Source organism: Esox lucius, chromosome 11 (assembly GCF_011004845.1).
Source record: "Esox lucius isolate fEsoLuc1 chromosome 11, fEsoLuc1.pri, whole genome shotgun sequence".
Lineage (NCBI taxonomy): Eukaryota > Metazoa > Chordata > Actinopteri > Esociformes > Esocidae > Esox > Esox lucius.
Window position 1 is genome coordinate 14,216,569 of NC_047579.1, and position 23,830 is coordinate 14,240,398.

Sequence of the window (23,830 nt, forward strand, 5' to 3'; positions counted from 1 at the left end):
TAATGCAAATCTGATACTTGCATTTCTTGACAGATTGCAGGAGATTGTCACAGCATTAAACCAAGTGGACCAGATGTGGTACATTGTCGTTTGGGATAATGTCTCATTCCATCGGGCTGCTCTGGTCCAGAATTGGTTCTATGAGCACCTGAATTTGGAGTCTTATACCTTCCCCCATACTCCCCCTTCCTGAATCCAATAGAAGAGGTTTTTCAGCATGGCGGTGGAAGGTATACAACCTGCGGCCCTAATACTTGAAATATTCAGTCTGCAGCATGTAGCAGTGTTGTGCAGTGCTTGGTAAGTTTATAGTATTCCTATTTGTGTATATTCTCCCTATATCTCTAACTAATCATGAAGAATGTTGTGGGTTTGTCACTATTTATTTTGTCATCTAAATTATCCCTTACATAACAATGTCTGGCCAAAAATCTAGCACATGCTATTTCCTAAAATTAGTTTTTTTACAAATGTGTTTTTTATTTACCACAGCAGTACGAAACTGGCTGCAATAGTGTCCGATCATTGAGGACTGTGTTGGTTAAATGAAAACTAATAGCATTTTCACAAATATGTGTATATGTTTTGACTGAAGTTGTATGTTTTGACTGAAGTGTGTCATATTGCAAATAATCTAGGAATTATGCATTGAGTGTGGTGTTTGGATAATTGTGATTATATTTTGAAAAAAAGAACCCGGTTTTCAAAATTGTGTGTGAACAATTGAAAAAAACTGTAATAGGTGGAGCTCGTGAGATGGGTCATAGCATTTCGGGAGTAGAGGAGAAGTTTGGATTTCCACACACTACCATTTAAAGGGTGTACTGTGAATACAAGAATTCTGGCCAAACATCTAACTGACAACAGCAGTATGGCCAAAAAAAGACTGTGGGAAAACATGACCAGCATCAACTAGCAAGAACTGTTTCACGCGATAGACCTGCAACACTGCCTCAGATAACATCTGCATTCAATGCTGGGCCCTCAACAAACATCAGCATGAGGACTGTGCAAGCGTGTTGTGGCTTCACAAATGCTTTGCTGCATACCTCGGTTGTAACGAGTAGTTATGTCAGTCAAAGTTGCTCTTCTATCAGCTTGAATCAGTCGGCCCAATTCTCCTCTGACCTCTAGCATCAACAAGGCATTTTCGCCCACAGGACTGCCGCATACTGGATGTTTTTCCCTTTTCACACCATTCTTTGTAAACCCTAGAAATGGTTGTGTGTGAAAATCCCAGTAACTGAGAAGATTGTGAAATATTCAGACCGGCCCGTCTGGCACCAACAACCATGCCACGCTAATAATCCTTTAGCTGAGTGTACGTTGTCTCAAGGTCACTATAATATAATTTGGAACATTCAACAGTAAAGTCAGACAACTCTTACTTTTCTCCAGTGTGTCAGCAAGATCCTTCTGGTTCATATTCCTCAGGACATGCAGTGTGATCTTCAGAGCCCCCTCTTTGGCACTGCTCTCCTGCTTCTCATCTTCAGAGTCCACACCTTCCTCATCCTCCCTCTGACTCTCAAATCCTTCTGTGAGATCTGAACTCAGCATTGTCTTAAACCTCTTTAACTCTTTCTTCACAAACATCATCATATTCTGTTCAAGTAACTGAAAGAAAGTGAAAAAGTTCAAATTGTACTAAAATAAAGTTACTTAATTATCAGAACAATATTAACAAATACATGAAAGATTGACTTTACTTGAGGTATACAAAAACAAATGTACATAACAGGACCACATACACTGAATATAGAGGACAGGTCTGTTTGATGACTCTGGACAGATTGACCACTGTGAATCTCAGACTCTGATCTCTCCTGTTGGTCTCTGTGGACAAAACATGACATTACATCTACACTTCCAGAGTTTGTACAGACTCACACAGTTTTGTGCTTCAGATTTCAGGACTAACAACTTCTTTTTCAAATAATAAATAAATAAATGCTACTATTCATAATCCAACATTGACTATTGTAGCTCTGTAAGAGAAACATGTGGGCTCTTGTTAACTCAGAGTTAAAAACCACAACAAAAAATTTAACAGGATCTCTGGGTGTTTTTTTTTTTCAATATAATTTTGTCTTTTTCACTTTAAGTCTTCATAAGAATTTGCTTTCATTTGTCAAGGCCACACTACAGGTTTATATCACAAAGTTACAAATAAACATTTGTAAAGAAGGCATTGGTAGTAATTCTCTAAGCTCTATAGGATTTTTTAAAATACATTATATCTAACAAAAACAGATTACACGTACATTGTTTCCCCATGTGTGTGATACTCATAGCCGACCTTAGATTCAATGCTATATTTATAATTGAATTAAACTATAAAAGCACAATCACAAAAAATAACAATTATATCATTTATATAGTTTGCTTAGCTTGGTGTGTCATATCGTATGTCTTATGAATTCCTCACCTTCTATGTAACGTTTTAAATAATGGTTATCTTTGTTCCTCAGCCTTTGTTTAGTTATCTTGCTCTCTGTCAACTAACTGACTACTAGACAGGCTGGTGAGAACAACAGTAGAGTGAGAGCGGGTTAATCAACTACTAGAGTAATGTCTTTTTCGTTAAATGTTGAACCCAGGAAGATTAGCTGTTTTTGCTGCAATCATATAACGGAAACAAAATAAACAAATTAGAGATCATGTTCAAATCACTGACCATGACCCATGAGTTTGTATTACCTTTGATCGGTAGAGAAGTCTCCCTCTCTGAACTCTATAAGATGATTCATAGACTGGTCACTCTTCATGGACACAAAGCTGGGTACAGGAGATGCTGGTCCCTTTATATGGTCCCTGAAAATTATACAGTTAAATACAAAACAGCAGAGTGTTTTTGTTCATAGTGGACTTTCTTAGTAGTGATTGTTGTATTCAGACACAGTGAGTCTGTGTATCTTTCTGAATCCTATAATTAATAATGAAGGAGGACCCAGAGTGTTTTGTATATGGTGGACTTAGGAGTGATTGGTGAGTTTGAACCAACTCAGAATCGTTGACTCTTAAATGTCTTGTGTAAATGTTACATTAATAAGATCATATTTATTTTTGTAATTGAGGATGTAATTATTATTGAAAAACATGTACATCAATAATTATTACACATATGAAAAGTGGAAATTACATTTCAAACAATTAATAAACAGATACACCAGTACCTAGAACATACACACATTTTAAATAATGTTTATCTGGTTCCTCAGCCTTTGTTTAGTTGTCTTGATCTCTGTCAACTGACTACTAGACAGGCTGGTGAGAACAACAGTAGAGCGAGAGCGGGTTAATCAACTACCAGAGTATGTAGCTCCCTCTGCTGACCGATACAAGACCAACACCTGCAAATTACTAAGAATATACAGCACTTCATGTTCTCCCACAATACTGGATAACACAGGGAACCAAAAACGGTCTTGTGACCTATAAATAATGTTGCCCATAATGTTGAAAACTTATCAATAACACAAACCAGTTTAACACAATGCTCAATGGTGTCTAGCGACTGCTGAAACATTTAATGTCGTGGTGTAGTGGTTAAAGACATTAATTAATTGTATTATTATTATTATTTCTGGTAGATTCCACGATTCTCTCGTCTTTTCACTTGATGAAAAAGTTATCGTCACCTTTATTGATAGCTATTGTATCAATGTCATTCACAAATGAAAGAAAAAAGTATGTTGTTGTGCCATGAAAGAAAAAAATACGTTCTCATGCAATGAAATGAAATAGCTTTGGCAGACTCAATTCTTATGACTATTCCAGTAAGTAAGTAGATACTGGTAAAGCCTATTACTGGCTAATACACTGTTAAAACGGCCAGTGGCAAATGCCATACAGTTCATAGACGCCATTTTGTGATGGAGGTAAACTAGTCTGTTTAACTGTATCAATGTCATTGTTAAAACAGCCACTGGAAAAAGAGGATTTGTTCACAAGAGGTTATACTGACATCCATCAAATGTACAGATCTGTGGTGTGGTGGTTACTTAACGACACAGCCCACCACGTGGGCGACCCGGGTTTGAATCTTGAGAGGGCAACACTTTCACTTGCGGGCTGAACTAGGCTGAACTAGACTGAACTAGACTGAACTAGGCTTGCCTGGTTTTTTGTTTATTGGTCCACTTTTGTGTAAGGTTTTGCAGAAAGAGTTTTGAACATTGAATCATGTGGAAACAGGTGAATAGTGTTTACAGTTCTGGGAGAGGTGTGTGTTTTTTGGGAATGACATAAGTGCATGGGTTTATGTGCTTTGTGACCCATCTGGATAACAAGTAAGTAGTTCGCTATTTATGATAGTTATCACCATATTATGTAATTTGCATTATAATAATGATGTCAAAATGTATTTGAAATACTGATTTTATAATAAGACATTAATACAAACTGTGCTACCAGTCCACACACCGTTTGGTGTGATTACAACCTGGAAATAAAAATATTATGAGAATTAAGGAAAAATGGTTCCATATCAATTTTAATGCAACAATAAGTTTAGAATAAAACAAACATATTTATGAAAATTCAGGGTCCTATAGGTACATGTGTTTCATTTCCACCAAGTTATTACCCTGCAAAAAAATAACTTTCAAAATGACTGCCTTGATAGTTTTAGTGTACAAACAACACAGTTATTCCATTATGAAATGGGGATGCTGCAAGAAAGCAAAGACTCATTATCTTTGGCGCTGTGTGCTTAACTTCATCTGGGATTAAAACAAGCCAAATGATCAGACATACAGCATTTGGTCCTTATATATCAAACCAGACAATACAGTCTCAAAAGCAAACACTAGCCCACTGGATTTGAGTGCCTAATACTGCTACTTCACCTCACTTTGAAGTTGACCCTACCTTGCAACAGTCAATTTCTCAAGACCACTCAAACATTAGTTTATCTACTGGCCTAATTTCTAGGAAAATGCATGAATTAATTTAAATTCTCCATCATCCAAATTCAACCACATTTTATAACTGGAGAGAAAAACAAAACACTCAACCCAATAAAATAGGCTATATAAATGCCAGCATTGAATCAGCATGGTAAACCTAAACTTGAAAAACTTTTAGGCTTTTGGCCTAATTATACACTGATCGGGCATAACATTCTGACCACATGCCCTTTTGCCACCAAAACAGCCCTGGTCCATCAAAGCATGGACTCCTCTAAATGCTGTGGTATCTGGCAACAAGACATTAGCAGCAGATCCTTTAAGTCCTGTAAGTTGTGAGGTGGGGCCTCGATGGATTGGACATGTTTGTCCAGCACATCCCACAGATGCTCGATTGGATAAATTTTCTGGGGAATTTGGAGGCCAAGTCAACATTTTGAACTCGTTGTTGTGTTCCTCAAACCATACCATACCATACCATCTTCTTCCGCTTATCCGGGGCCGGGTCGCGGGGGCAGCAGTCTAAGCAGGGATGCCCAGACTTCCCTCTCCCCAGACACTTCCTCTAGCTCTTCCGGGGGGACACCGAGGCGTTCCCAGGCCAGCCGGGAGACATAGTCCCTCCAGCGTGTCCTAGGTCTTCCCAGGAAGGCGTTCCGGAGGCATCCGAAAAAGATGCCTCCGTCGTGCCATATTTTCTCCACTTGATGATGACTGTCTTCACTGTGTTCCATGGTATATCTAATGCTTTGGGAATTATTTTGTACCCTTCTCCTGGCTGATATCTTTCAACAATGAGATCGCTCTGTTGCTTTGGATGCTCTCTGCAGACCATGGCTTTTGCTCTGTGATGCAACTAAGAAAAATGTCAGGAAAATCCTACTAGAACAGATTAACTTTATTTGTGATTAATCAGAGTCATTTTAAATGATGGCATGTGTGTACCATACCATCTTCTTCCACTTATCCGGGGCCGGGTCGCGGGGGCAGCAGTCTAAGCAGGGATGCCCAGACTTCCCTCTCCCCAGACACTTCCTCCAGCTCTTCCGGGGGGACACCGAGGCGTTCCCAGGCCAGCCGGGAGACATAGTCAATCCAGCGTGTCCTAGGTCTTCCCCGGGGTCTCCTCCCGGTGGGACGGGACCGGAACACCTTCCCAGGAAGGCGTTCCGGAGGCATCCGAAAAAGATGCCCAAGCCACCTCAGCTGACCCCTCTCGATGTGGAGGAGCAGCGGCTCTACTCTGAGCTCCTCCCGGGTGACCGAGCTTCTCACCCTATCTCTAAGGGATCGCCCGGCCACCCTGCGGAGAAAGCTCATTTCGGCCGCCTGTATCCGGGATCTTGTCCTTTCGGTCATGACCCAAAGCTCATGACCATAGGTGAGAGTAGGAACGTAGATTGACTGGTAAATCGAGAGCTTCGCCTTGCGGCTCAGCTCTTTCTTCACCATGACAGACCGATACATCGACTGCATTACTGCAGAAGCTGCACCGATCCGTCTGTCAATCTCCCGTTCCATCCTTCCCTCACTCGTGAACAAGACCCCTAGATACTTAAACTCCTCCACTTGGGGCAGGCACTCTCCACCAACCTGAAGTGGGCAAGCCACCCTTTTCCGACTGAGGACCATGGCCTCGGATTTGGAGGTACTGATTCTCATCCCCACCGCTTCACACTCGGCTGCAAACCGTCCCAGCGCATGCTGAAGGTCCTGGTTAGAAGGGGCCAACACAACAACATCATCTGCAAAGAGCAGAGACGAAATTGTGTGGTCCCCAAACCTGACACCCTCCGGCCCCTGGCTGCGCCTAGAAATTCTGTCCATAAAAATTACGAACAGAACCGGGGACAAAGGGCAGCCCTGCCGGAGTCCAACATGCACTGGGAACAAGTCTGACTTACTGCCGGCAATGCGGACCAAGCTCCTGCTTCGGTTGTACAGGGACCTGACAGCCCTTAGCAAAGGACCCAGGACCCCATATTCCCGAAGCACCCTCCACAAGATGCCGCGAGGGACACAGTCGAATGCCTTCTCCAAATCCACAAAACACATGTGGATTGGTTGGGCAAACTCCCATGAACCCTCCAACACCCCGTAGAGGGTATAGAGCTGGTCCAGTGTTCCACGGCCCGGACGAAAACCACACTGTTCCTCCTGAATCCGAGGTTCCTCAAACCATTCCTGAAAATGTTTTGCTTTGTGGCAGGGCAGGGCGCATTATCCTGCTGAAAGAGGCCAATGCCATCAAGGAATACCATTGCCATGAAATGCACATAGTCTGCAACAATGCTAAGGTAGGTGGTACATGTCAAAGTAACATCCACATAAATATCAGGACCCAAGGTTTCTGATATTTGAACATTTGAACATTGTCCAAAGCATCACACTGCAATCGGCTTGCGTCCTTCCCATAGTGCATCCTAGTGCAATGTGTTCTCCAGGTAACCGACGCACACGCACTCGGCCATCCACATGATGTAAAAGAAAACGTGATTCATCAGACCATTGCTCCATGGTCCAGTTCTGATGCTCACGTGCCAATTGTAGGTGCTTTCAGCAGTGGACAGGGGTCAGCATGGGCACCCTGACTGGTCTGCGGCTATGCAACCCCATACGTATCAAACTGCTAAGCACTATGCATTCTGAAACATTTCAATCAGTACCAGCATTAACCTTTTCAGCCATTTGAGTTACAGTAGCTCGTCTGTTGGATCGGGAAGACACAGGCCGGCCTTCGCTCCCCACATGCATCAATGAGCCTTGGCCGCCCATGACCCTATTGCCGGTTCAGCGCTTTTCCTTCCTTTGAGCACTTTCCATAGGTACTGACCACTACAGACTGGGAACATCCCACAAGGGCTGCAGTTTTGGAGATGCTCTCACCCAGTTGTCTAGCCATCAACATTTGGCCCTTGTCAATGTTGCTCAGATTCTTACATTTGTCAATTTTTTCTGCTTCTAACACATCAACTTTGAGGACAGAATTTTACTGCCTAATACAGTGTGGAGAGATATTTGATACACTGCCAATTTTGCAGGTTTTTCCACTTACAAAGCATTTAGAAGTCTGTAGAAATTGATTTTTATCATAGGTACTCTTCAACTTTGAGTGACGGAATCTGAAACAAAAGTCCAGAAAATCACATTGTATGATCTTTAAGTAATTAATTTGCATTTTATTGCATGACATAAGTATTTGATACATCAGAAAAGCAGAACTTAACATTTGGTACAGAAACCTTTGTTTGCAATTACAGAGAGCATACGTTTCATGTAGTTCTTGACCAGGTTTGACCACGCTGCAGCAGGGATTTTGGCCCACTCCTCCATACAGACCTTCTCCAGATCCTTCAGGTTTCGGGGCTGTCGCTGGGCAAAACTGACTTTCAGCTCCCTCCTAAGATTTTGTATTAGGTTCAGGTCTGGAGACTGGCTAGGCCACTCCAGGACCTTGAGATGCTTCTTACAGAGCCATTCCTTAGTGTCCCTGGCTGTGTGTTTCGGGTCGTCCGTCGTTGTCAAGCTGGAATACTCATATTCAATGCTCTTATTGAGGGAAGGAGGTGGTTGGCCAAGATCTCGCGATACATGGCCCCATCCATCCTCCCCTCAATACGGTGCAGTCATCCTGTCCACTTTGCAGAAAAGCATCCCCAAAGAATGATGTTGCCACCTCACCTCCATGCTTCACGGTTGGGATGGTGTTCATGGGGTTGTACTCATCCTTTTTCTTCCTCCAAACATGGCGAGTGGAGTTTAGACCAAAAAGCTAGATTTTTGTCTCATCAGACCACATGACCTTCTCCCATTCCTCCTCTGGATCATCCAGATGGTCATTTGCAAATTTCAGACGGGCCTGGACATGCGCTGGCTTGAGCAGGGGGACCTTGCGTGCGCTGCAGGATTTTAATCCATGACGGCGTAGTGTGTTACTAATGGTTTTCTTTGAGACTGTGGTCCCAGCTCTCTTCAGGTCATTGACCAGGTCCTGCTGTGTAGTTCTGGGCTGATCCCTCACCTTCCTCATGATCATTGATGTCCCACGAGGTGAGATCTTGCATGTAGCCCTAGACCGAGGGAGGCTTACCGTCATCTTGAACTTCTTCCATTATCTAATAATTGTACCAACTGTTGTTGCCTTCTCACCAAGCTGCTTGTCTATTGTCCTGTAGCCCATCCCAGCCTTGTGCAGGTCTACAATTGTAGCCCTGATGTCCTTACACAGCTCTCTGTTCTTGGCCATTGTGGAGAGGTTGGATTCTGTTCGATTGAGTGTGTGGACAGGTGTCTTTTATACAGGTAACAAGTTCAAATAGGTGCAGTTAATACAGGTAATGAGTGCAGAACAGGAGGGCTTCTTAAAGAAAAACTAACACGTCTGTGAGAGACGGAATTCCTACTGGTTGGTCGGTGATCAAATACTTATGTCATGCAATAGAATGCAAATTAATTATAAAAAAATCATACAATGTGATTTTCTGGATTTTTGTTTTACATTCCGTCTCTCACAGTTGAAGTGTACCTATGATAAAAATTACAGACCTCTACATGCTTTGTTAGTAGGAAAACCTGCAAAATCGGCAGTGTATCAAATACTTGTTCTCCCCACTGTATATCCCACTCACTGACAGGTGCCATGAAAACGAGATCAGATCAGTGTTTTTCAATTCACCTGTCAGTGGTCATAATGCTATGGCTAATCGGTGTATATAGCACTTTTTAAGGGTCCGAACAAAAAAGTATCCTTCTCAAACAATTACTTCAATAGTAATGGACCATTAGCATAGCCCCGGGAAACAATCAGAAGTCTATTGATTTTGTTAATGTGAAGCAGGGTATTCAGCTCATTAACCTGTCGGGGATACAATAACACCAGATGCATATAGTTCCATGACTGATGTCATTGCATCCTCTTCAAGGTATGCAGGCACATTGTCTATTTCAAGCCAGACAAGTTCCAACACAAAACCAGGTCCAGAGGTTGTGACTTCTGAGTGCCTCATACTGCTACTTCATTTCACCTTGAAGTTTCCCCAAACTTCCAACAGTTAACACTGCCTGACCAAAAAAACATCACCGTTTGGATTTAAACAAGGTGATACTTAAGAGCCTATGATTGAATAATTTCTGCAATGATTAACATGTTTCAGCTGGTTACAATAATTGTCACCCTAATTTAAGCAGCGAGTAGCTTCCCATTTATTAAACAACCATGTCAGAAGTAAAGATGTTACTGTGTTTCAGAAGGTTGAAATGATTGGCTTGCATCAAGCAAAGAAAACCACTAAAGAGATTGCTGAAAGTACTGGAATTGGGTTAAGAACTCTGGAGCAGTGAAGAAAGGTAATACGGTCTAATGAGTCCAGGCTGACCCTATTCCAGAGCAATGGGCGTGTCCGGGTAAGAAGGGAAGTGCATGAAAAAATAAACCCATCATGCATACTGCCCACTCTACAAGCCTCTGGAGGCAGTATTGTGATCTGGGGTTGCTTCATTTGGTTAGGTCTAAACTCAGCAACTGATGTGGCAATAAAATGAAATCTGCTGAGTACCTGAATATACTGAATGACCAAGTTATCAAATCAATGTATTTTTTGACTTGCCCCATAGTAAGTCTTTAGGAGTGGTTTGCCTCTCCAGTTGTCAATACAAGATCTCAGCCAAAAATGTATACAACTCTGGACAGAAATAAATGATTTAAATTTGCCTAATGTAGGTGAGAAATTGTCACTGCGAATTCATGCCGTAATCAAAACTAAAGGCGGTCCAATTAAATATAGTGCGTAACTTTTTTTGGGCCAGTCAGTGTATTTCCCAGGTCAGCTCATGAAAGACCTATGAATGGCACACTCCCCATCTGGTCAATAGACATAAAAGTTCCAAAGGGTGCTAACAGCTACACGTTTAACACGATCAGATCAAGTTGCCACAGTGACTCTGGACTGCTTCACCTCGCCTCGCTCTATAGGCCAATGCTTCTAGCGCCACCTACCTGCCAACGATGAGATTTTCAAATGCTCATCACTTTTGCACCGATTGTGGTATAGACCTTAAACTAGTGTAATATGATGTGGAAACAGGTGCTGTACAACTTTGCAAATGGCTGTTTTCATTTCCACCTGATTATATTTTCCACTGTTTTGAATTTTCTGAAAAAGCTCCCTTTGAGAAGTAGTATTATGCTGTTCATCCTATTTCCAAGAAACTTCACAAATAGCATCTGTGGATAGTACCCATCAATAACTATTAACAATGTTAGGCATTTCAAACACAGCAGATGTTATTTGTCAACAACTGAATGGGGCCATGTATCATGAGATCTTGGCCAACAACCTCCTTCCCTCAGTAAGAGCACTGAAGATGGGTTGTGGCTGGGTCTTCCAGCATGACAACGACCCGAAACACACAGCCAGGGCAACTAAGGAGTGGCTCCGTAAGAAGAATCTCAAGGTCCAGGAGTGGCCTAGCCAATCTCCAGACTTGAACCCAATAAGAAAATCTTTGGAGGGAGCTGAAAGTCGGTATTGCCCAGCGACAGCCCTGAAACCTGAAGGATCTGGAGAAGGTCTGTATGGAGGAGTGGGCCAAAATGCTTTGTAAGTGGTTAAACCTGCAAAATCGGCAGTGTGTCAAATACTTGTTCTCCCCACTGTATATTGCAATTTGAACAGTACTTCTCATGTTTTGGAAAATGGAAATGCAAACATTGATACAATTCTGGATATAGTAGATAGTCTTGTACAGTGGAATCTATCAATCTTAGCTGATAAAACCCTAGAATTGTTAGTTCAGATTGTCAGGAACCCACATGGTTTGGGGAAGAGGAAAGGTGAAACACTTTTGAAATCTGAGACAATAAACAGTAAAAAGACCCATCTCATTATCCCTCAGAATTCAGACAACAGTTTGTGTTTGCCATTAGTTTAGCCCATTTGCTCAATCCATGTTTAATGATTTTCAAGGCTTACAGAAAGCACATGATATTCCGAGGGCCGTAGGTTTATCCATTCATCAACCTGTCGCTTTTTCTGATATAATCAAATATGAATGCTTGCTAGGCATCAACATTGTGGTCCTGTATCCTAATAGGTGTGATTCATCCACCCAGACATTCCAGAACAGCCTCAGCCCTCATCCACCCAGACATTCCAGAACAGCCCCAGCCCTCATCCACAGATGCTGTATTTGTTTGTACAACACAATCATTATAATGGCATTATCAACATTAAGCGTTTCATGGGCACAACCTATGAGTGTACCGCGTGTCACATAGGTTATACTAGACCTAGCGACCACTCATGTAAATACAACTGTGCCATATGTAATGATGCAGACTGTCCATATCAGCCCCAGCAATTCACAAAGTGTCATGATTGTAACTGCACATGCCGCTCAGCTTACTGCCATGAAAAACATAAGCTTGCCTCGTGGCATCCAGTGGCAGCTAATTTTGCCAGCTGGTGTGACATCAACAAGAAATGTCTGCTATGTCATATCAATTATAACCTAAAAATCACACAAGTGTGCCATAAAGTATTGCCCTAAATGTAAGGGGTTTTTGGAAGACGTTGAGAAGCCCCACAAATGTTATATTCAGTCATTGTTAAAAGAGAAACCATCAGAAAAAACAAAAGACAGGTACATTCACAGGATTATTAGGATAAAGAGGGCATGTTTGGATCCTACAAATAATACAAGTCAATAAGGCAAAAATAAGTGTTTCAAAACTTTTTTTGAATATTTTTTTGGGAACGTAATAACCTTTGTTAAAGACCCTGAACAATTCACAGAGTTATTTTTTTCAAATCGATTTGAAAAAATAATAATAATAATATTTCTATTATTTTTGATTTTTGAATGCTAGTCAATAAGGCAAGAAGAAGTGTTGCTCTGGTACAGTGGAGGTATAAATAAAATGACCTTAGATCCCCCGGCAACGTGAACGTACTGATTGCTGCTCTTACGACAGCCTACGGACGTCTTGAAATGTACAATCTGATGGACAAGCTGCAGAGGCGCGTTCTTTACCATGACATAGACTCTGTGGTCTATGTTAGCAAGGCAGGTGAATGGAAACCCCCTCTGGGTATTTATTTGGGTGGTTTAACAAATGAGTTTGAAGATGGTGACCATATTACAGAATACGCATCCTGCAGTCCCAAGAGTTATGGGTTTAGGACTAAAAACAACCGCGTAGTCTTGAAGGTCAAATGCATTCTGGGCCTTGTTGTTTAAGCGTATCCAACTGATGTTGAGGCACTAAATACATTTTATTTAGCATCATGAAATCAGTACCCACTCCTGGATGAGATTAGACTAGTTATGATTGGGATTGCCACACTGCCACACTGGCAAGTGAAATCCCAGACTTCAAATATTTTCACAATGCAATAACCTTTCTCAACAGCCTTAACCAGCTCAATAGAAACCCAGGTACCAATTAAAGATCTTTCTGAATCAGTGTGTGAACAATCAGTTACCTGGTTTTCTATTGAACTACCTGATGTAATACATCCCAGTCGTACTCCACGCCAAATGTTCCATCTGTATATTCAGTTCCTGTAAATAAACTGTACAGCTTCAGTTTAGAGGCAGGGTAATCAACCCTAAAAATGAACCCAAGCATATTCCCATCAGGCAATTCGTGTTGATCCCTCAACAGTTTAAAGGACGACACTTGAGTTCTATACTGATTGAGGAAGTGCTTCTTTGGTGCATCAAATAATTCTGAACACAGTCTTCCGTGTTTCTATCTTCCATTCTATGTCCTACTTCGAAGTCAGGACTACCACCAGTGTATCGCTCAGTACCCAAGACTTTATTGTCTGTTAGTTGAAGCAAAGATCTTAAAAATCTAATGGAAATGAAACATTTGAAGTCCATCTTTGATCAAGAGAAAACACCTTATTTACGACACACACACACACACACACACCCTGCCCCAAGACCCTAAAACCAAACCCCTCCCTTCCCTTGATCTACCCATCACCCTGACCCCCCTTGACCAGCCCCCCTTCCCTTACCCATGAGCAGACAGTTTGACCAGCCCCCCTTCCCTTACCCATGAGCAGACAGTTTGACCAGCCCCCCTTCCCTTACCCATGAGCAGACAGTTTGACCAGCCCCCCTTCCCTTACCCATGAGCAGACAGTTTGACCAGCCCCCCTTCCCTTACCCATGAGCAGACAGCTTGACCAGCCCCCCTTCCCTTACCCATGAGCAGACAGTTTGACCAGCCCCCCTTCCCTTACCCATGAGCAGACAGTTTGTATATACATAAATCACTTTTATTACCCAAACATCCTGGGTCAACCTCATAAAAACCACCCCTCCCTAAAAGACACCTGGGAAGTCCGGAAATGACCCCTTTTAACCTTTTTGACATAAACGATAAATTATTAATCCCATAATCACCTTTTACATCCAGTCACACAACAAAAGCCATAAATCAGACATGTTTACACAAACAAACAATATCATATCCCTCTCTTATGTGATTTATATAGGGTTCCATCATTCAGAGGTGATTCAGGAATGATTTTGGCCTTGACCTGCCCAATAGTCTCCTTTTCCTTATGGAGGTGGAAGGTCAATGACCACCATCCCCACGTGCATGTGACCCTCCTACAGCTCTTACAGCATTACAAACCAAATGAAAGCAAAATCAGTTGTTTCAAATTCAAGATTTACTGGTTAAATGTATGATCAGTTTGTAATAAGAGCGTTGAAACACTGCACCCTACTGTTGATAATAACACCAAAGCAACGAGAAATGTAAAAATAGTTAAGAAAATCCTCTCAACATGTGTACATTTACATTGTATGAACATGTATTTCAATGTGAAACACGTCTTTCTATGTAGCACGCTGATATTTGATCTGGTTTGTTGCACTCAGTCAATGTCGGATGTGCTTAGAAATGTGTGTTTTCTGTACTAAGGGTAAAATAATACTACATATTTGTGTGAACAGCACCCAAGTGACTAAAAATAATTGAAGAAATAATTAAATCATTCCCAGTAGACGTCCTCTGCGAATTTATGCTAGTACTTTAAAAAAAAAAAAACATACCAAAGGCCCTTTTTACTAAAGTCATTAAACATAAATAGTTAATGTAGGTTAGTAATGTTATCAGAGTTGAAAACTTTGAACAGTGCCTCCTAGGTAATTTGGATCGAATATCCAAATGAATGAATTCAGAAGTTGTAATGTCTTCTGGAATATATGATGAGAGTTTCTACTAAATGACATAACATGTAAACAATATTGTTATCAACTAATGGGGATCCAAGTAGGAGATATTGTTGTTTTACTTACTGATCATGACCCACAAGTTCTTACCTGTGTTCAGTTGAAAAGATTCTCTCTTTGAACTTCGTAGGTCGTCCCATAGACCAGTCACTCTCCATGGACACACAGCTGGGTACAGAGGAGGCTGGTCTCTCCTGATAGATTAGGCTTCAACACATTAGAGACCAACATTACATCTCTCACCTACTATAATGGGAAACATTCATTCTTAGAATGGTACTTAATTTACATTTATTTAATTTACTATTCATGATTATTTAACCCGGACAACCAATGAACTGGCCAAAGGTTTTCAACTGTAGGAGAAAAGGACAACAGACAACAACAAATATTACTTCACTCTGACCTCAGATGGGGAAATACAACATTGCATTATAGTGTTAATGTCTTCCTGCTGTGTTAAATGCTCAGTGGGTAAATAATCCATATTGGGCATTAATAGAGGATAATAACTATTTTGAATAATTACCCCAGGGTTAAAAAAGACTCTGTTTCACTTAGGGATGTCATACAATTAATTATTACAGTGTAAATATTATATCATCACAATATTGTTTTAGTGTATATATCATATCATAAAATATTTATTATAGTGTCAGTATCAAAACGTTCTTATTATAAATTATAATCTGACCTTTTAGCTTTGTATTTTTGTTTACAAGACAGGCTCAAACTGGAGGCAGGGCCCACTTCACCTCTCTCCACCCAGAGACTCATTTTTAAGGCAGTGCCGTTTTCTCTCTACCCAGAGAGACTCATTTATGAGGCAGAGCCCTTTTCTCTCTACCCAGAGAGACTCATTGATGAGGCAGTGCCCTTTTCTCTCTACCCAGAGAGACTCATTGATGAGGCAGTGCCCTTTTGTCTCTACCCAGAGAGACTCATTTATGAGGCAGTGCCCTTTTCTCTCTACCCAGAGAGACTCATTTTAGAGGCTTAGTCCAGTCCTTTACTCTCTCTGCTTAAACCTCTAAACACATCATGGAAATACACTTCCTGCATCAAGACTTAAACTGTAAAGACTACAGAGACACACCATATCTGGTTCAGACACAAACTGAATATAATCACACATTACCTTTGACCAAACTAAGACACATCACCAACAAATATGGACTGAAATCCTGTTTTGACTTCCCTCTTCAACTACATTTTGCTGATGACAGACACACTGATTTACTTTCTCTTTGAAAACAGACTAACTAAAGTAGCAGTCCTTCAAAAGAAAAGTGATGACTTACTCCATGTGGTCACTCCCTGTTTTCATCTTTGAATTATCATTCTGAAAAGTCTATTCCAGTTTAAAGATAAAATAAAAATATGCTGCCCATTCGTATCCAAATGAACAATGTAAAGAAACCTTACTTCTGTTTTCAGTTGTGTCATCAGGAGGTGGAGCTAACAGACATTTGATCTCATTCATTTTGCTAAACATACACAGGCTAATAAACTTAAACAAATGTTTTTGTGTTTTACATTTTTTAGGGTTTACCTTTGAAACATGTTTAGATGTCCCACAATCTGTAATAATCAGATGTGAATTAATGTGAAAGAACATGAGAGAACTAGGAAGGTCAAACAAAGCAGCAGTTCTACGACAAGCAAGGAAATATGTATACTGGGTTATAAAACATTTAATTCCAGACACTCATGTGGATTTAAACTTTAAAAGCCTTTAATGTGTTGGCTAGATCATCAGAAGAAACAACACGTTTCGGCTTACACCTTCATCAGGTTGTCAATTACAGAGTTCTGATGAAGAAATTACAGCATGAAACACCTAGGTGAAAAAAAATTACAATTAGTTACATTTTATACAACCATTATCCATTTTCCCTTGCTTTTCTCATAAATGTCATAGATGTGGTAAGACAGACAGAGTGTGTGGTGTATGTTCATTTAAATGTTTTATTTATGTAAACTATACAATGCCACCTTTTATACTTGCAGGGAGGTCCTCGGGACAAGGGACACAGGTCTGTCAAACAAAATAAGAGTAGGTCTGACTGCAATCACGAGAAACCAACGAGAATATCAACCAGGCAAGGAATACCTTAGAAATGCTATGCACAAATTTGTGAAAACACTTTTTGCAAGATAATACACACAATATGATACAGTAGTTAGAAATAACACACAGGTGATGACACTGAAATACTGTAAATATCCAAGGCTCACCTCCGTGATCTACCGCAGGAGCAGCAGACCAGAGGGCTCTACTATGAAGAGAGGGACCAGGCTTATCGAGGTCACTTTAGCAGTAACGTGGTTACACCGAGTGTAACTTCCTGATAAACCCGTACTATGAAAAGTGACTACGTTTTACCCGAGGCAGATCCAGGGCAATTCTAAAAGCTCCGGGGCTTTAGACCTGGACGCCCAGTCCTAACGACACACTTGCTTCTAGGGCCAGATGTATCTAATGCCACTCATCAGAGTAATGCCCTCACTGTTGAACAGACAATATTGCAAAACAAGTGTGCCTTGTTTTGCAATATTTTGCCAGTGGACATTTCATGTATTCCATCTGTGATGCTGAACATCTGAGTAATAATGCTGTTTGTCGTGCAGTTTGCAAGGTGGTACTTGCTCTCACTAAACTGCTGGATGCATTTGTTGTGTTCCCTGGCTTTTTACGCGTTCTAAAGATCAAATATAATTTTTATGCCATTGCAAGTAAATCGCAAAAAATACTTGGTCTATTTTTAACACTAGAACCGCCAGGCCTTTTTTCCCCCCTTTAACCGCCAGAGCCTAACGCCGTTTTGGCGTCATTAGCATATGAATCGTCCCTATTAGCATGGACATTCTCCTCCACAGCATCACCATCCAGCCAGAGCATCAGTTAATCTACTGGGTCGTCATCAAACTATATCAAATAGTCCAAAAAATCTTGAATTACAAAATATGTGTTTGTGTCAAAGGTCTCATCAGAAAAAAAACGACTACTTTTTTTTTTTTCTATAGGTGACATCAATAAGTTATTGCAAAACTGAGAGGAGTTAGTAGAAAAAGAGATTTCGTTGGAATTTTGTTTTGTGAATAATTCTTTAGCCTAATACATTTGGCTTCAATAAAATAATCAGAGAATATTCAATGAGAGACGATACGATGTGTGTGCAATTTAGTTTCTCTTTTCCTCCTAAAATAATATAGATTTACATTTTCGATTTACATTTGATGAGTTAGACTACACACTAAGCTGAATCTCCTACTTAAAAACGGTAACCCATGTGATAAGTAGCCTACATCATTTGTATTATGTTTCAATAATAGCCTAATTTAGTTTTCATTCATCTGGGAGTATCACACATTCATCCATTGACGTCATGCATTCAGCGAGGGGTGATTAGCGCCTGAGTACTATTTGGGTACCAACGCTAAGTGGTGTGGCCTTTTGGCGGATTAAGTCGGAAAACAGGGTAAAAAAAATGGTAAATCTTCTCTAAATAGTTTTCTGTTTGTCAGTTTAGAATTCCAATAAAGTAATTTACGCCTATTTAGCAAAAGTCATGGAAGAAGGAGGGTGTAGCTTTCAAAATGGCAGTTTTATTTTTATTACAAACTCAAACACCAATTGGCGTAGGCAAGATGACCACCTCTTGTCCTGTCCTGGCTATGCCCCGAGCCCAGCGCAGAGATGGCTAGGGGCACAGCCAGGACGTGACAGTACCCCCCCCCAAAGGCGCGGGCTCCCTACCGCAAGACCGGGACGACAAATCTGGGCAGGCGGAGGCTCAGCACCCGGAGCAGCCGGCACAGACCGGGGAGGCGGAGCCACAGGGACAGGCCGGGGAAGTGGAGGGCCAGGAGACGGGAGAGCCGGCGGAGGGACAGGAGCCGGCGGGAGAGCCGGCGGCGGGTCAGCAGCCGGCGGAGGAGCAGGAGCCGGGGGAGCCGGCGGAGAGTCAACACCTGGCGGAGGAGCAGGGGCCGACGGAATAGCCGGCGGAGGAATAGGAGCCGGTGGAGGAGCAGGAGCTGGCGGAGGAGCAGGAGCCGGCGGACGAGCAGGAGCCGGCGGAGGAGCAGGAGACGGGGGAGCCGGCGGAGGGCCAGCAGCCGGCGGAAGAGCCGGCAGAGGAATAGGAGCCGGTGGAGGAGCAGGAGCTGGCGGAGGAGCAGGAGCCGGCGGACGAGCAGGAGCCGGCGGACGAGCAGGAGCCGGCGGAGGAGCAGGAGCCGGCGGAGGAGCAGGAGCCGGGGGAGCAGGAGCCGGGGGAGCAGGAGCCGGGGGAGCCGGCAGAGGAGTAGGAGCGGCGCTGGCTGCGGCTCCCAGGCAGCGGGGGGCGCTGGCGGCGGCTCCCAGGCAGCGGGGGGCGTTACCCCACCAGTCCCGAAAGCCCCACCAGTCCTCACTTCGCCCTACATCCGGGAAAGCCCCCCACTGGCCCCACAAGAAATTCTTGGGGCGGACACACGGAGGTTTACTTACGACACCTCTGTCGACGTCTCCTCCTGGGTGGACGCTGTGTTGGCCCGGTGTGCCGCAGGGGACGGTAGGGGTTCTCCTCCTCCTCCATGTCGCTGTCAGGCCAACCGAGGAGTTCCCCTACCGTCCATTTCTGCCGTGTCTCTTTGGGGTGGTTTATTCTGTCACGGTTGTGGTAGGAGAAGGACACAGGCGCAGAGTCGAGGTCATCCCAGTAATCCATGTTTTAACCATCCATGGTCGACGTCCGCGATATCGCCTTGACTGTTTGGAGACATTGGCTCGAGGGAGCGAGACACCCGTTTGTAGTCTGGACCGACCACCGTAACCTGGAGTACATCCGGGCGGCGAGGGGACTGAACCCTCGCCAGGCCAGGTGGGCGATGTTTTTTGCCCGGTTCGATTTCACGCTTTCATACGTTCCGGGTACGAAAAAGGCTAAGGCAGACGCGCTGTCTCGGTTGTGCGACGCGGTTGAAAGGCGGGTAGATGATACACCGATTCTGCCCGCCTCGTGCATTGTGGCGCCGGTTGTGTGGGACGTGGACGCGGACATTCAGCGAGCGTTGCGCAGCGATCCTGGGCAACCTCAGTGTCCTGCGGATCGTCAGTACGTCCCGCTGGATGTCCGTGACCGTCTCATCTACTGGGCCCACACGTCCCCTTCCACGGGTCACCCGGGCATAGACCGTACCGTGCGCTGCCTTACCGATAAGTACTAGTGGCCTGGTCTGGCCAAGGTTGTGAGGGCGTACGTGTCCTCCTGTTCGGTGTGCGCTCAGTGTAAGGCACCTAGACACCTTCCGGCGGGTAAGTTACATCCTTTGCCCGTTCCACAACGACCATGGTCTCACTTGTCCATTGTTTTTCGACCGATCTTCCCCCCTCACTAGGCAATACCACAGTCCTGGTTGTTGTGGATCGGTTTTCAAAGGCCTGTTGGTTCCTTCCTCTCCCTGGTCTCCCGACGGCTCTGCAGACCGCAGAGGCTTTGTTCACCCATGTTTTCCGGCACTACGGGGTGCCGGAGGACATTGTTTCTGACCGGGGCCCTCAGTTCACGTCTCGGGTCTGGAAGGCCTTTATGGGCCGGTTGGGGGTCTCGGTCAGCCTCACCTCCGGGTTCCACCCCGAAGCTAATGGGCAGGTGGAGCGTGTGAACCAAGACCTGGGGAGGTTCCTGCGGTCCTATTGCCAGGACCGGCCGGGGGAGTGGTCGGAGTTCCTGCCCTGGGCAGAGTATGCTCAGAATTCACTTCGCCACTCCTCCACGTCCTTGACTCCCTTTCAGTGTGTCCTGGGGTACCAACCGGTCTTAGTACCCTGGCAGAGCCAGCCCGAGACTGGGGTTCCGGCGGTGGACGACTGGTTCCGGCGCGCCGAGGACACCTGGTCTGTAGCACATCGGCACATCCGGTGCGCCGGGGTTCGCCAGAAGTCCGCTGCTGACCGCCGGCGTAACAACACCCCGGTCTACGCTGTGGGCGACCAGGTCTGGCTCTCGACCAGGAACCTCCCTCTCCGCCTGCCCTGCCGGAAGCTGGGCCCGCGGTTTTTAGGGCCGTTCAAAGTCCTGGGGAGAGTGAACGAGGTAACCTATAAGTTACAACTACCCCCTGATTACAGGATTAATGCCTCGTTCCATGTGTCTCTCCTCAGGCCGGTGGTGGCTGGTCCCCTCCAGCAGTCTGAGGTGCGGGAGGTCCCTCCGCCCCCTCTGGACATCGAGGGGGGCCCGGCGTACTCTGTCCGTTCCATCATCGACTCGAGGCGCCGGGGGAGGGGCCTGCAGTACCTGGTGGAGTGGGAGGGGTACGGCCCAGAGGAGCGTTGCTGGGTGCCGGCAGTGGACATTCTTGATCCTGAGCTCCTCACCGACTTCTATCGTCGGCGCCCTGATCGTCCTGCGCGGCGTCCTCCGGGTCGGCCTCGGGGCCGGCGGGGGCGCGCTGCGGGAGCCGCGCGTCGAGGGGGGGGTACTGTAACGAGGACGCGCGTGGAGGACGCGCGCCACCCCCCCCAACGTGGTATTCGGCGCGCGTCGTCGCCGGTCCTCTAGCACTGTCATGTCTTGTTATTGCACACACCTGGTGTCCATTCCCTCATTAGGTTGCCTATATTAGTTCCTGTGTTTCTGGGTGTCTTTGTGTGGTATTGTTCTATGTTTGGTGTTTGTAATTGCAAAGCTGTTGCACACTTTTGCGCTCTTGTTTTGTTATGCGTGCCATATTTTGCTATAAAGAAAGAAGAGTAACTACCTCCCTGCGTTTGGCTCCCTTATTCACGCACCTCGACACACCTGTGACAGTCAGATAAAAACCTGAGGTTTCCATGATTGTTGAAATCACTTGTGAAAAAACTCGCCCCAGTGGTAGATATTTTATCCTGTTGCGTCCAATGCTCCCGACTCTAGGACCCAGCTGTTGAACTTTTCTGGCCAGTTTTTCCACCTGACAAATACTTGTGTCTCCTTTTACTTTTTTTTGTTTCAAAATCTCATCTACGTGAAAAACTTTGTCCTTATTTATCTACACTTTTTGAAGCTCTTGTTCATAAAAGGTACCCTATAGACTCATAATTGCTTAGCTTATAAACAGGCGGTATACGCGGTATGCATTCCGACACTGAAAGTAATTCGTCAGAGTAACCTTGTCCATATTTCTTAGCACAAACACCTTGCAACTCTGAGACACGCACAGTATCGACTTTTTTGAATTTAAAATCAATGGCTTTCTTTTTACAAAGGGGAAACCAACCGTAAAATTTTTTAAATACTTCAAGTGTTTTCTCGGCTTTTACCTGTAACGGTGTCATATATGCTCTTGTGTTAGCTGTTGTTATAACTTTTTACCCGGTCTTGAATCACGTCGACATAACGCCATGTGTTATGAGCTGTAAAATATCGCCACATCCTTTCCTTCAAAGTCCTCTTGGGTATTTCCCAGAAGGGCCTATTTCTGTCCACAGGGGATAATTCTAATAAAAACAAATTAAATCTAATACATTTTAGCACCACTAACTAGTATAAACAAAAACAAGCTTAGACTTTTTTTTATGGCTGCTCTTACTAATGATTTTAACACATTTCATTGGTGTTTTGTGGTACAATATCTGTGTTTTGGTGTTGTCCGCCACCAGAGTTTTCACGTCATGCCATATCTCAAACATTATTTATCACAAATTAATTAAAAAAAATATGAATATGAATTAAATGTTACCTGAACTAATAAACTACATGCACAGATTAAGCATATATATGCATTTTGTACTTTATTTTGCTTAATTTCTACATGTCCCATGGTTTACCAACACGCTCTGCATAAAGGCACTTTCCTACTGTTTTCTCATCAAAAGTTTATTTGGTAGCCATGGTAACCTAATATCATAGTGGAGCACATGGATTTCAAGCTGCAAGACTGATGCCTTGATGTCCAGAAAAGTAAGTAAATCTACTCTTTATTCTTTGTGTTGGGCATGTACACTTATTATGCGTCATTACCATATGTGTTGTATTTTTGTATTTCTAAAAAATTTTGGATTATTTGTATCACTTTAATAGTTAAAATGGTGTACATTACATGTAGACAGCTAGCTACATTTGCTTAGTCATCATCTTTGCTAGTAACGCTAGTCATTACCAGCACAAATGTCATTACCAGCACAGTCATTGCAAGCACATTACAGATTGTGCTGGTAATGACAGGTTGTGGTGGTGATGACGGCAGATACATTAAACATACTGTTCTTTAAATAATTTATGTTGAATACGTTATCTTAAATTAATTAATATACATTTACCAATCAAAAGTCACTATATTTTAAATTAAGTAATGCATTCATTTTTAAAATATAAAATTAATTCATTACAATTGTTGTGTTTTGGTGTGACATGGCTCCAAAAGCAGCTGCCCCAAGGTCCAAATCATACAGAAAACGTCTAAAAGATAATCCTGAGAAATATGCACAGTATCTGCAGTGTGAGAAAGAGAGATATCGTAGAAGAAGAGAAGCAGGAAAATTTAAATCTGTTTCGCTATTGAGCGCACGAGAACACAGATATGAAAAAAAGAGATGGAAAGTTAAGAAACAAAGGAAGAAAGCTAAGGATGTGCCAAATGCAAGGAATGAAAGAGGAGGTATGGCAGATTCTGTCCAAACCCCAAAGCAAAGAGGA

General features: G+C 43.3%; 1 protein-coding gene across 1 annotated transcript in view; it reads right to left on the minus strand.

The window, feature by feature from the left end:
- LOC117592790 (NLR family CARD domain-containing protein 3-like) overlaps positions 1 to 16,549 on the minus strand; it is a gene marked incomplete at its 3' end in the record, with an annotated part of 85,799 nt that extends 69,250 nt beyond the window's left edge. The window contains exons 1-5 of the mRNA XM_034295442.1: positions 16,466 to 16,549; positions 15,255 to 15,371; positions 2,701 to 2,814; positions 1,752 to 1,836; positions 1,389 to 1,617 (exon numbers count right to left, since the gene is read on the minus strand). Coding sequence (XP_034151333.1) covers positions 1,389 to 1,617; positions 1,752 to 1,836; positions 2,701 to 2,814; positions 15,255 to 15,371; positions 16,466 to 16,491 — 571 coding nt within the window. The remainder of the gene's footprint in view (positions 1 to 1,388; positions 1,618 to 1,751; positions 1,837 to 2,700; positions 2,815 to 15,254; positions 15,372 to 16,465) is intronic.
- Positions 16,550 to 23,830: the final 7,281 nt, after the last annotated feature.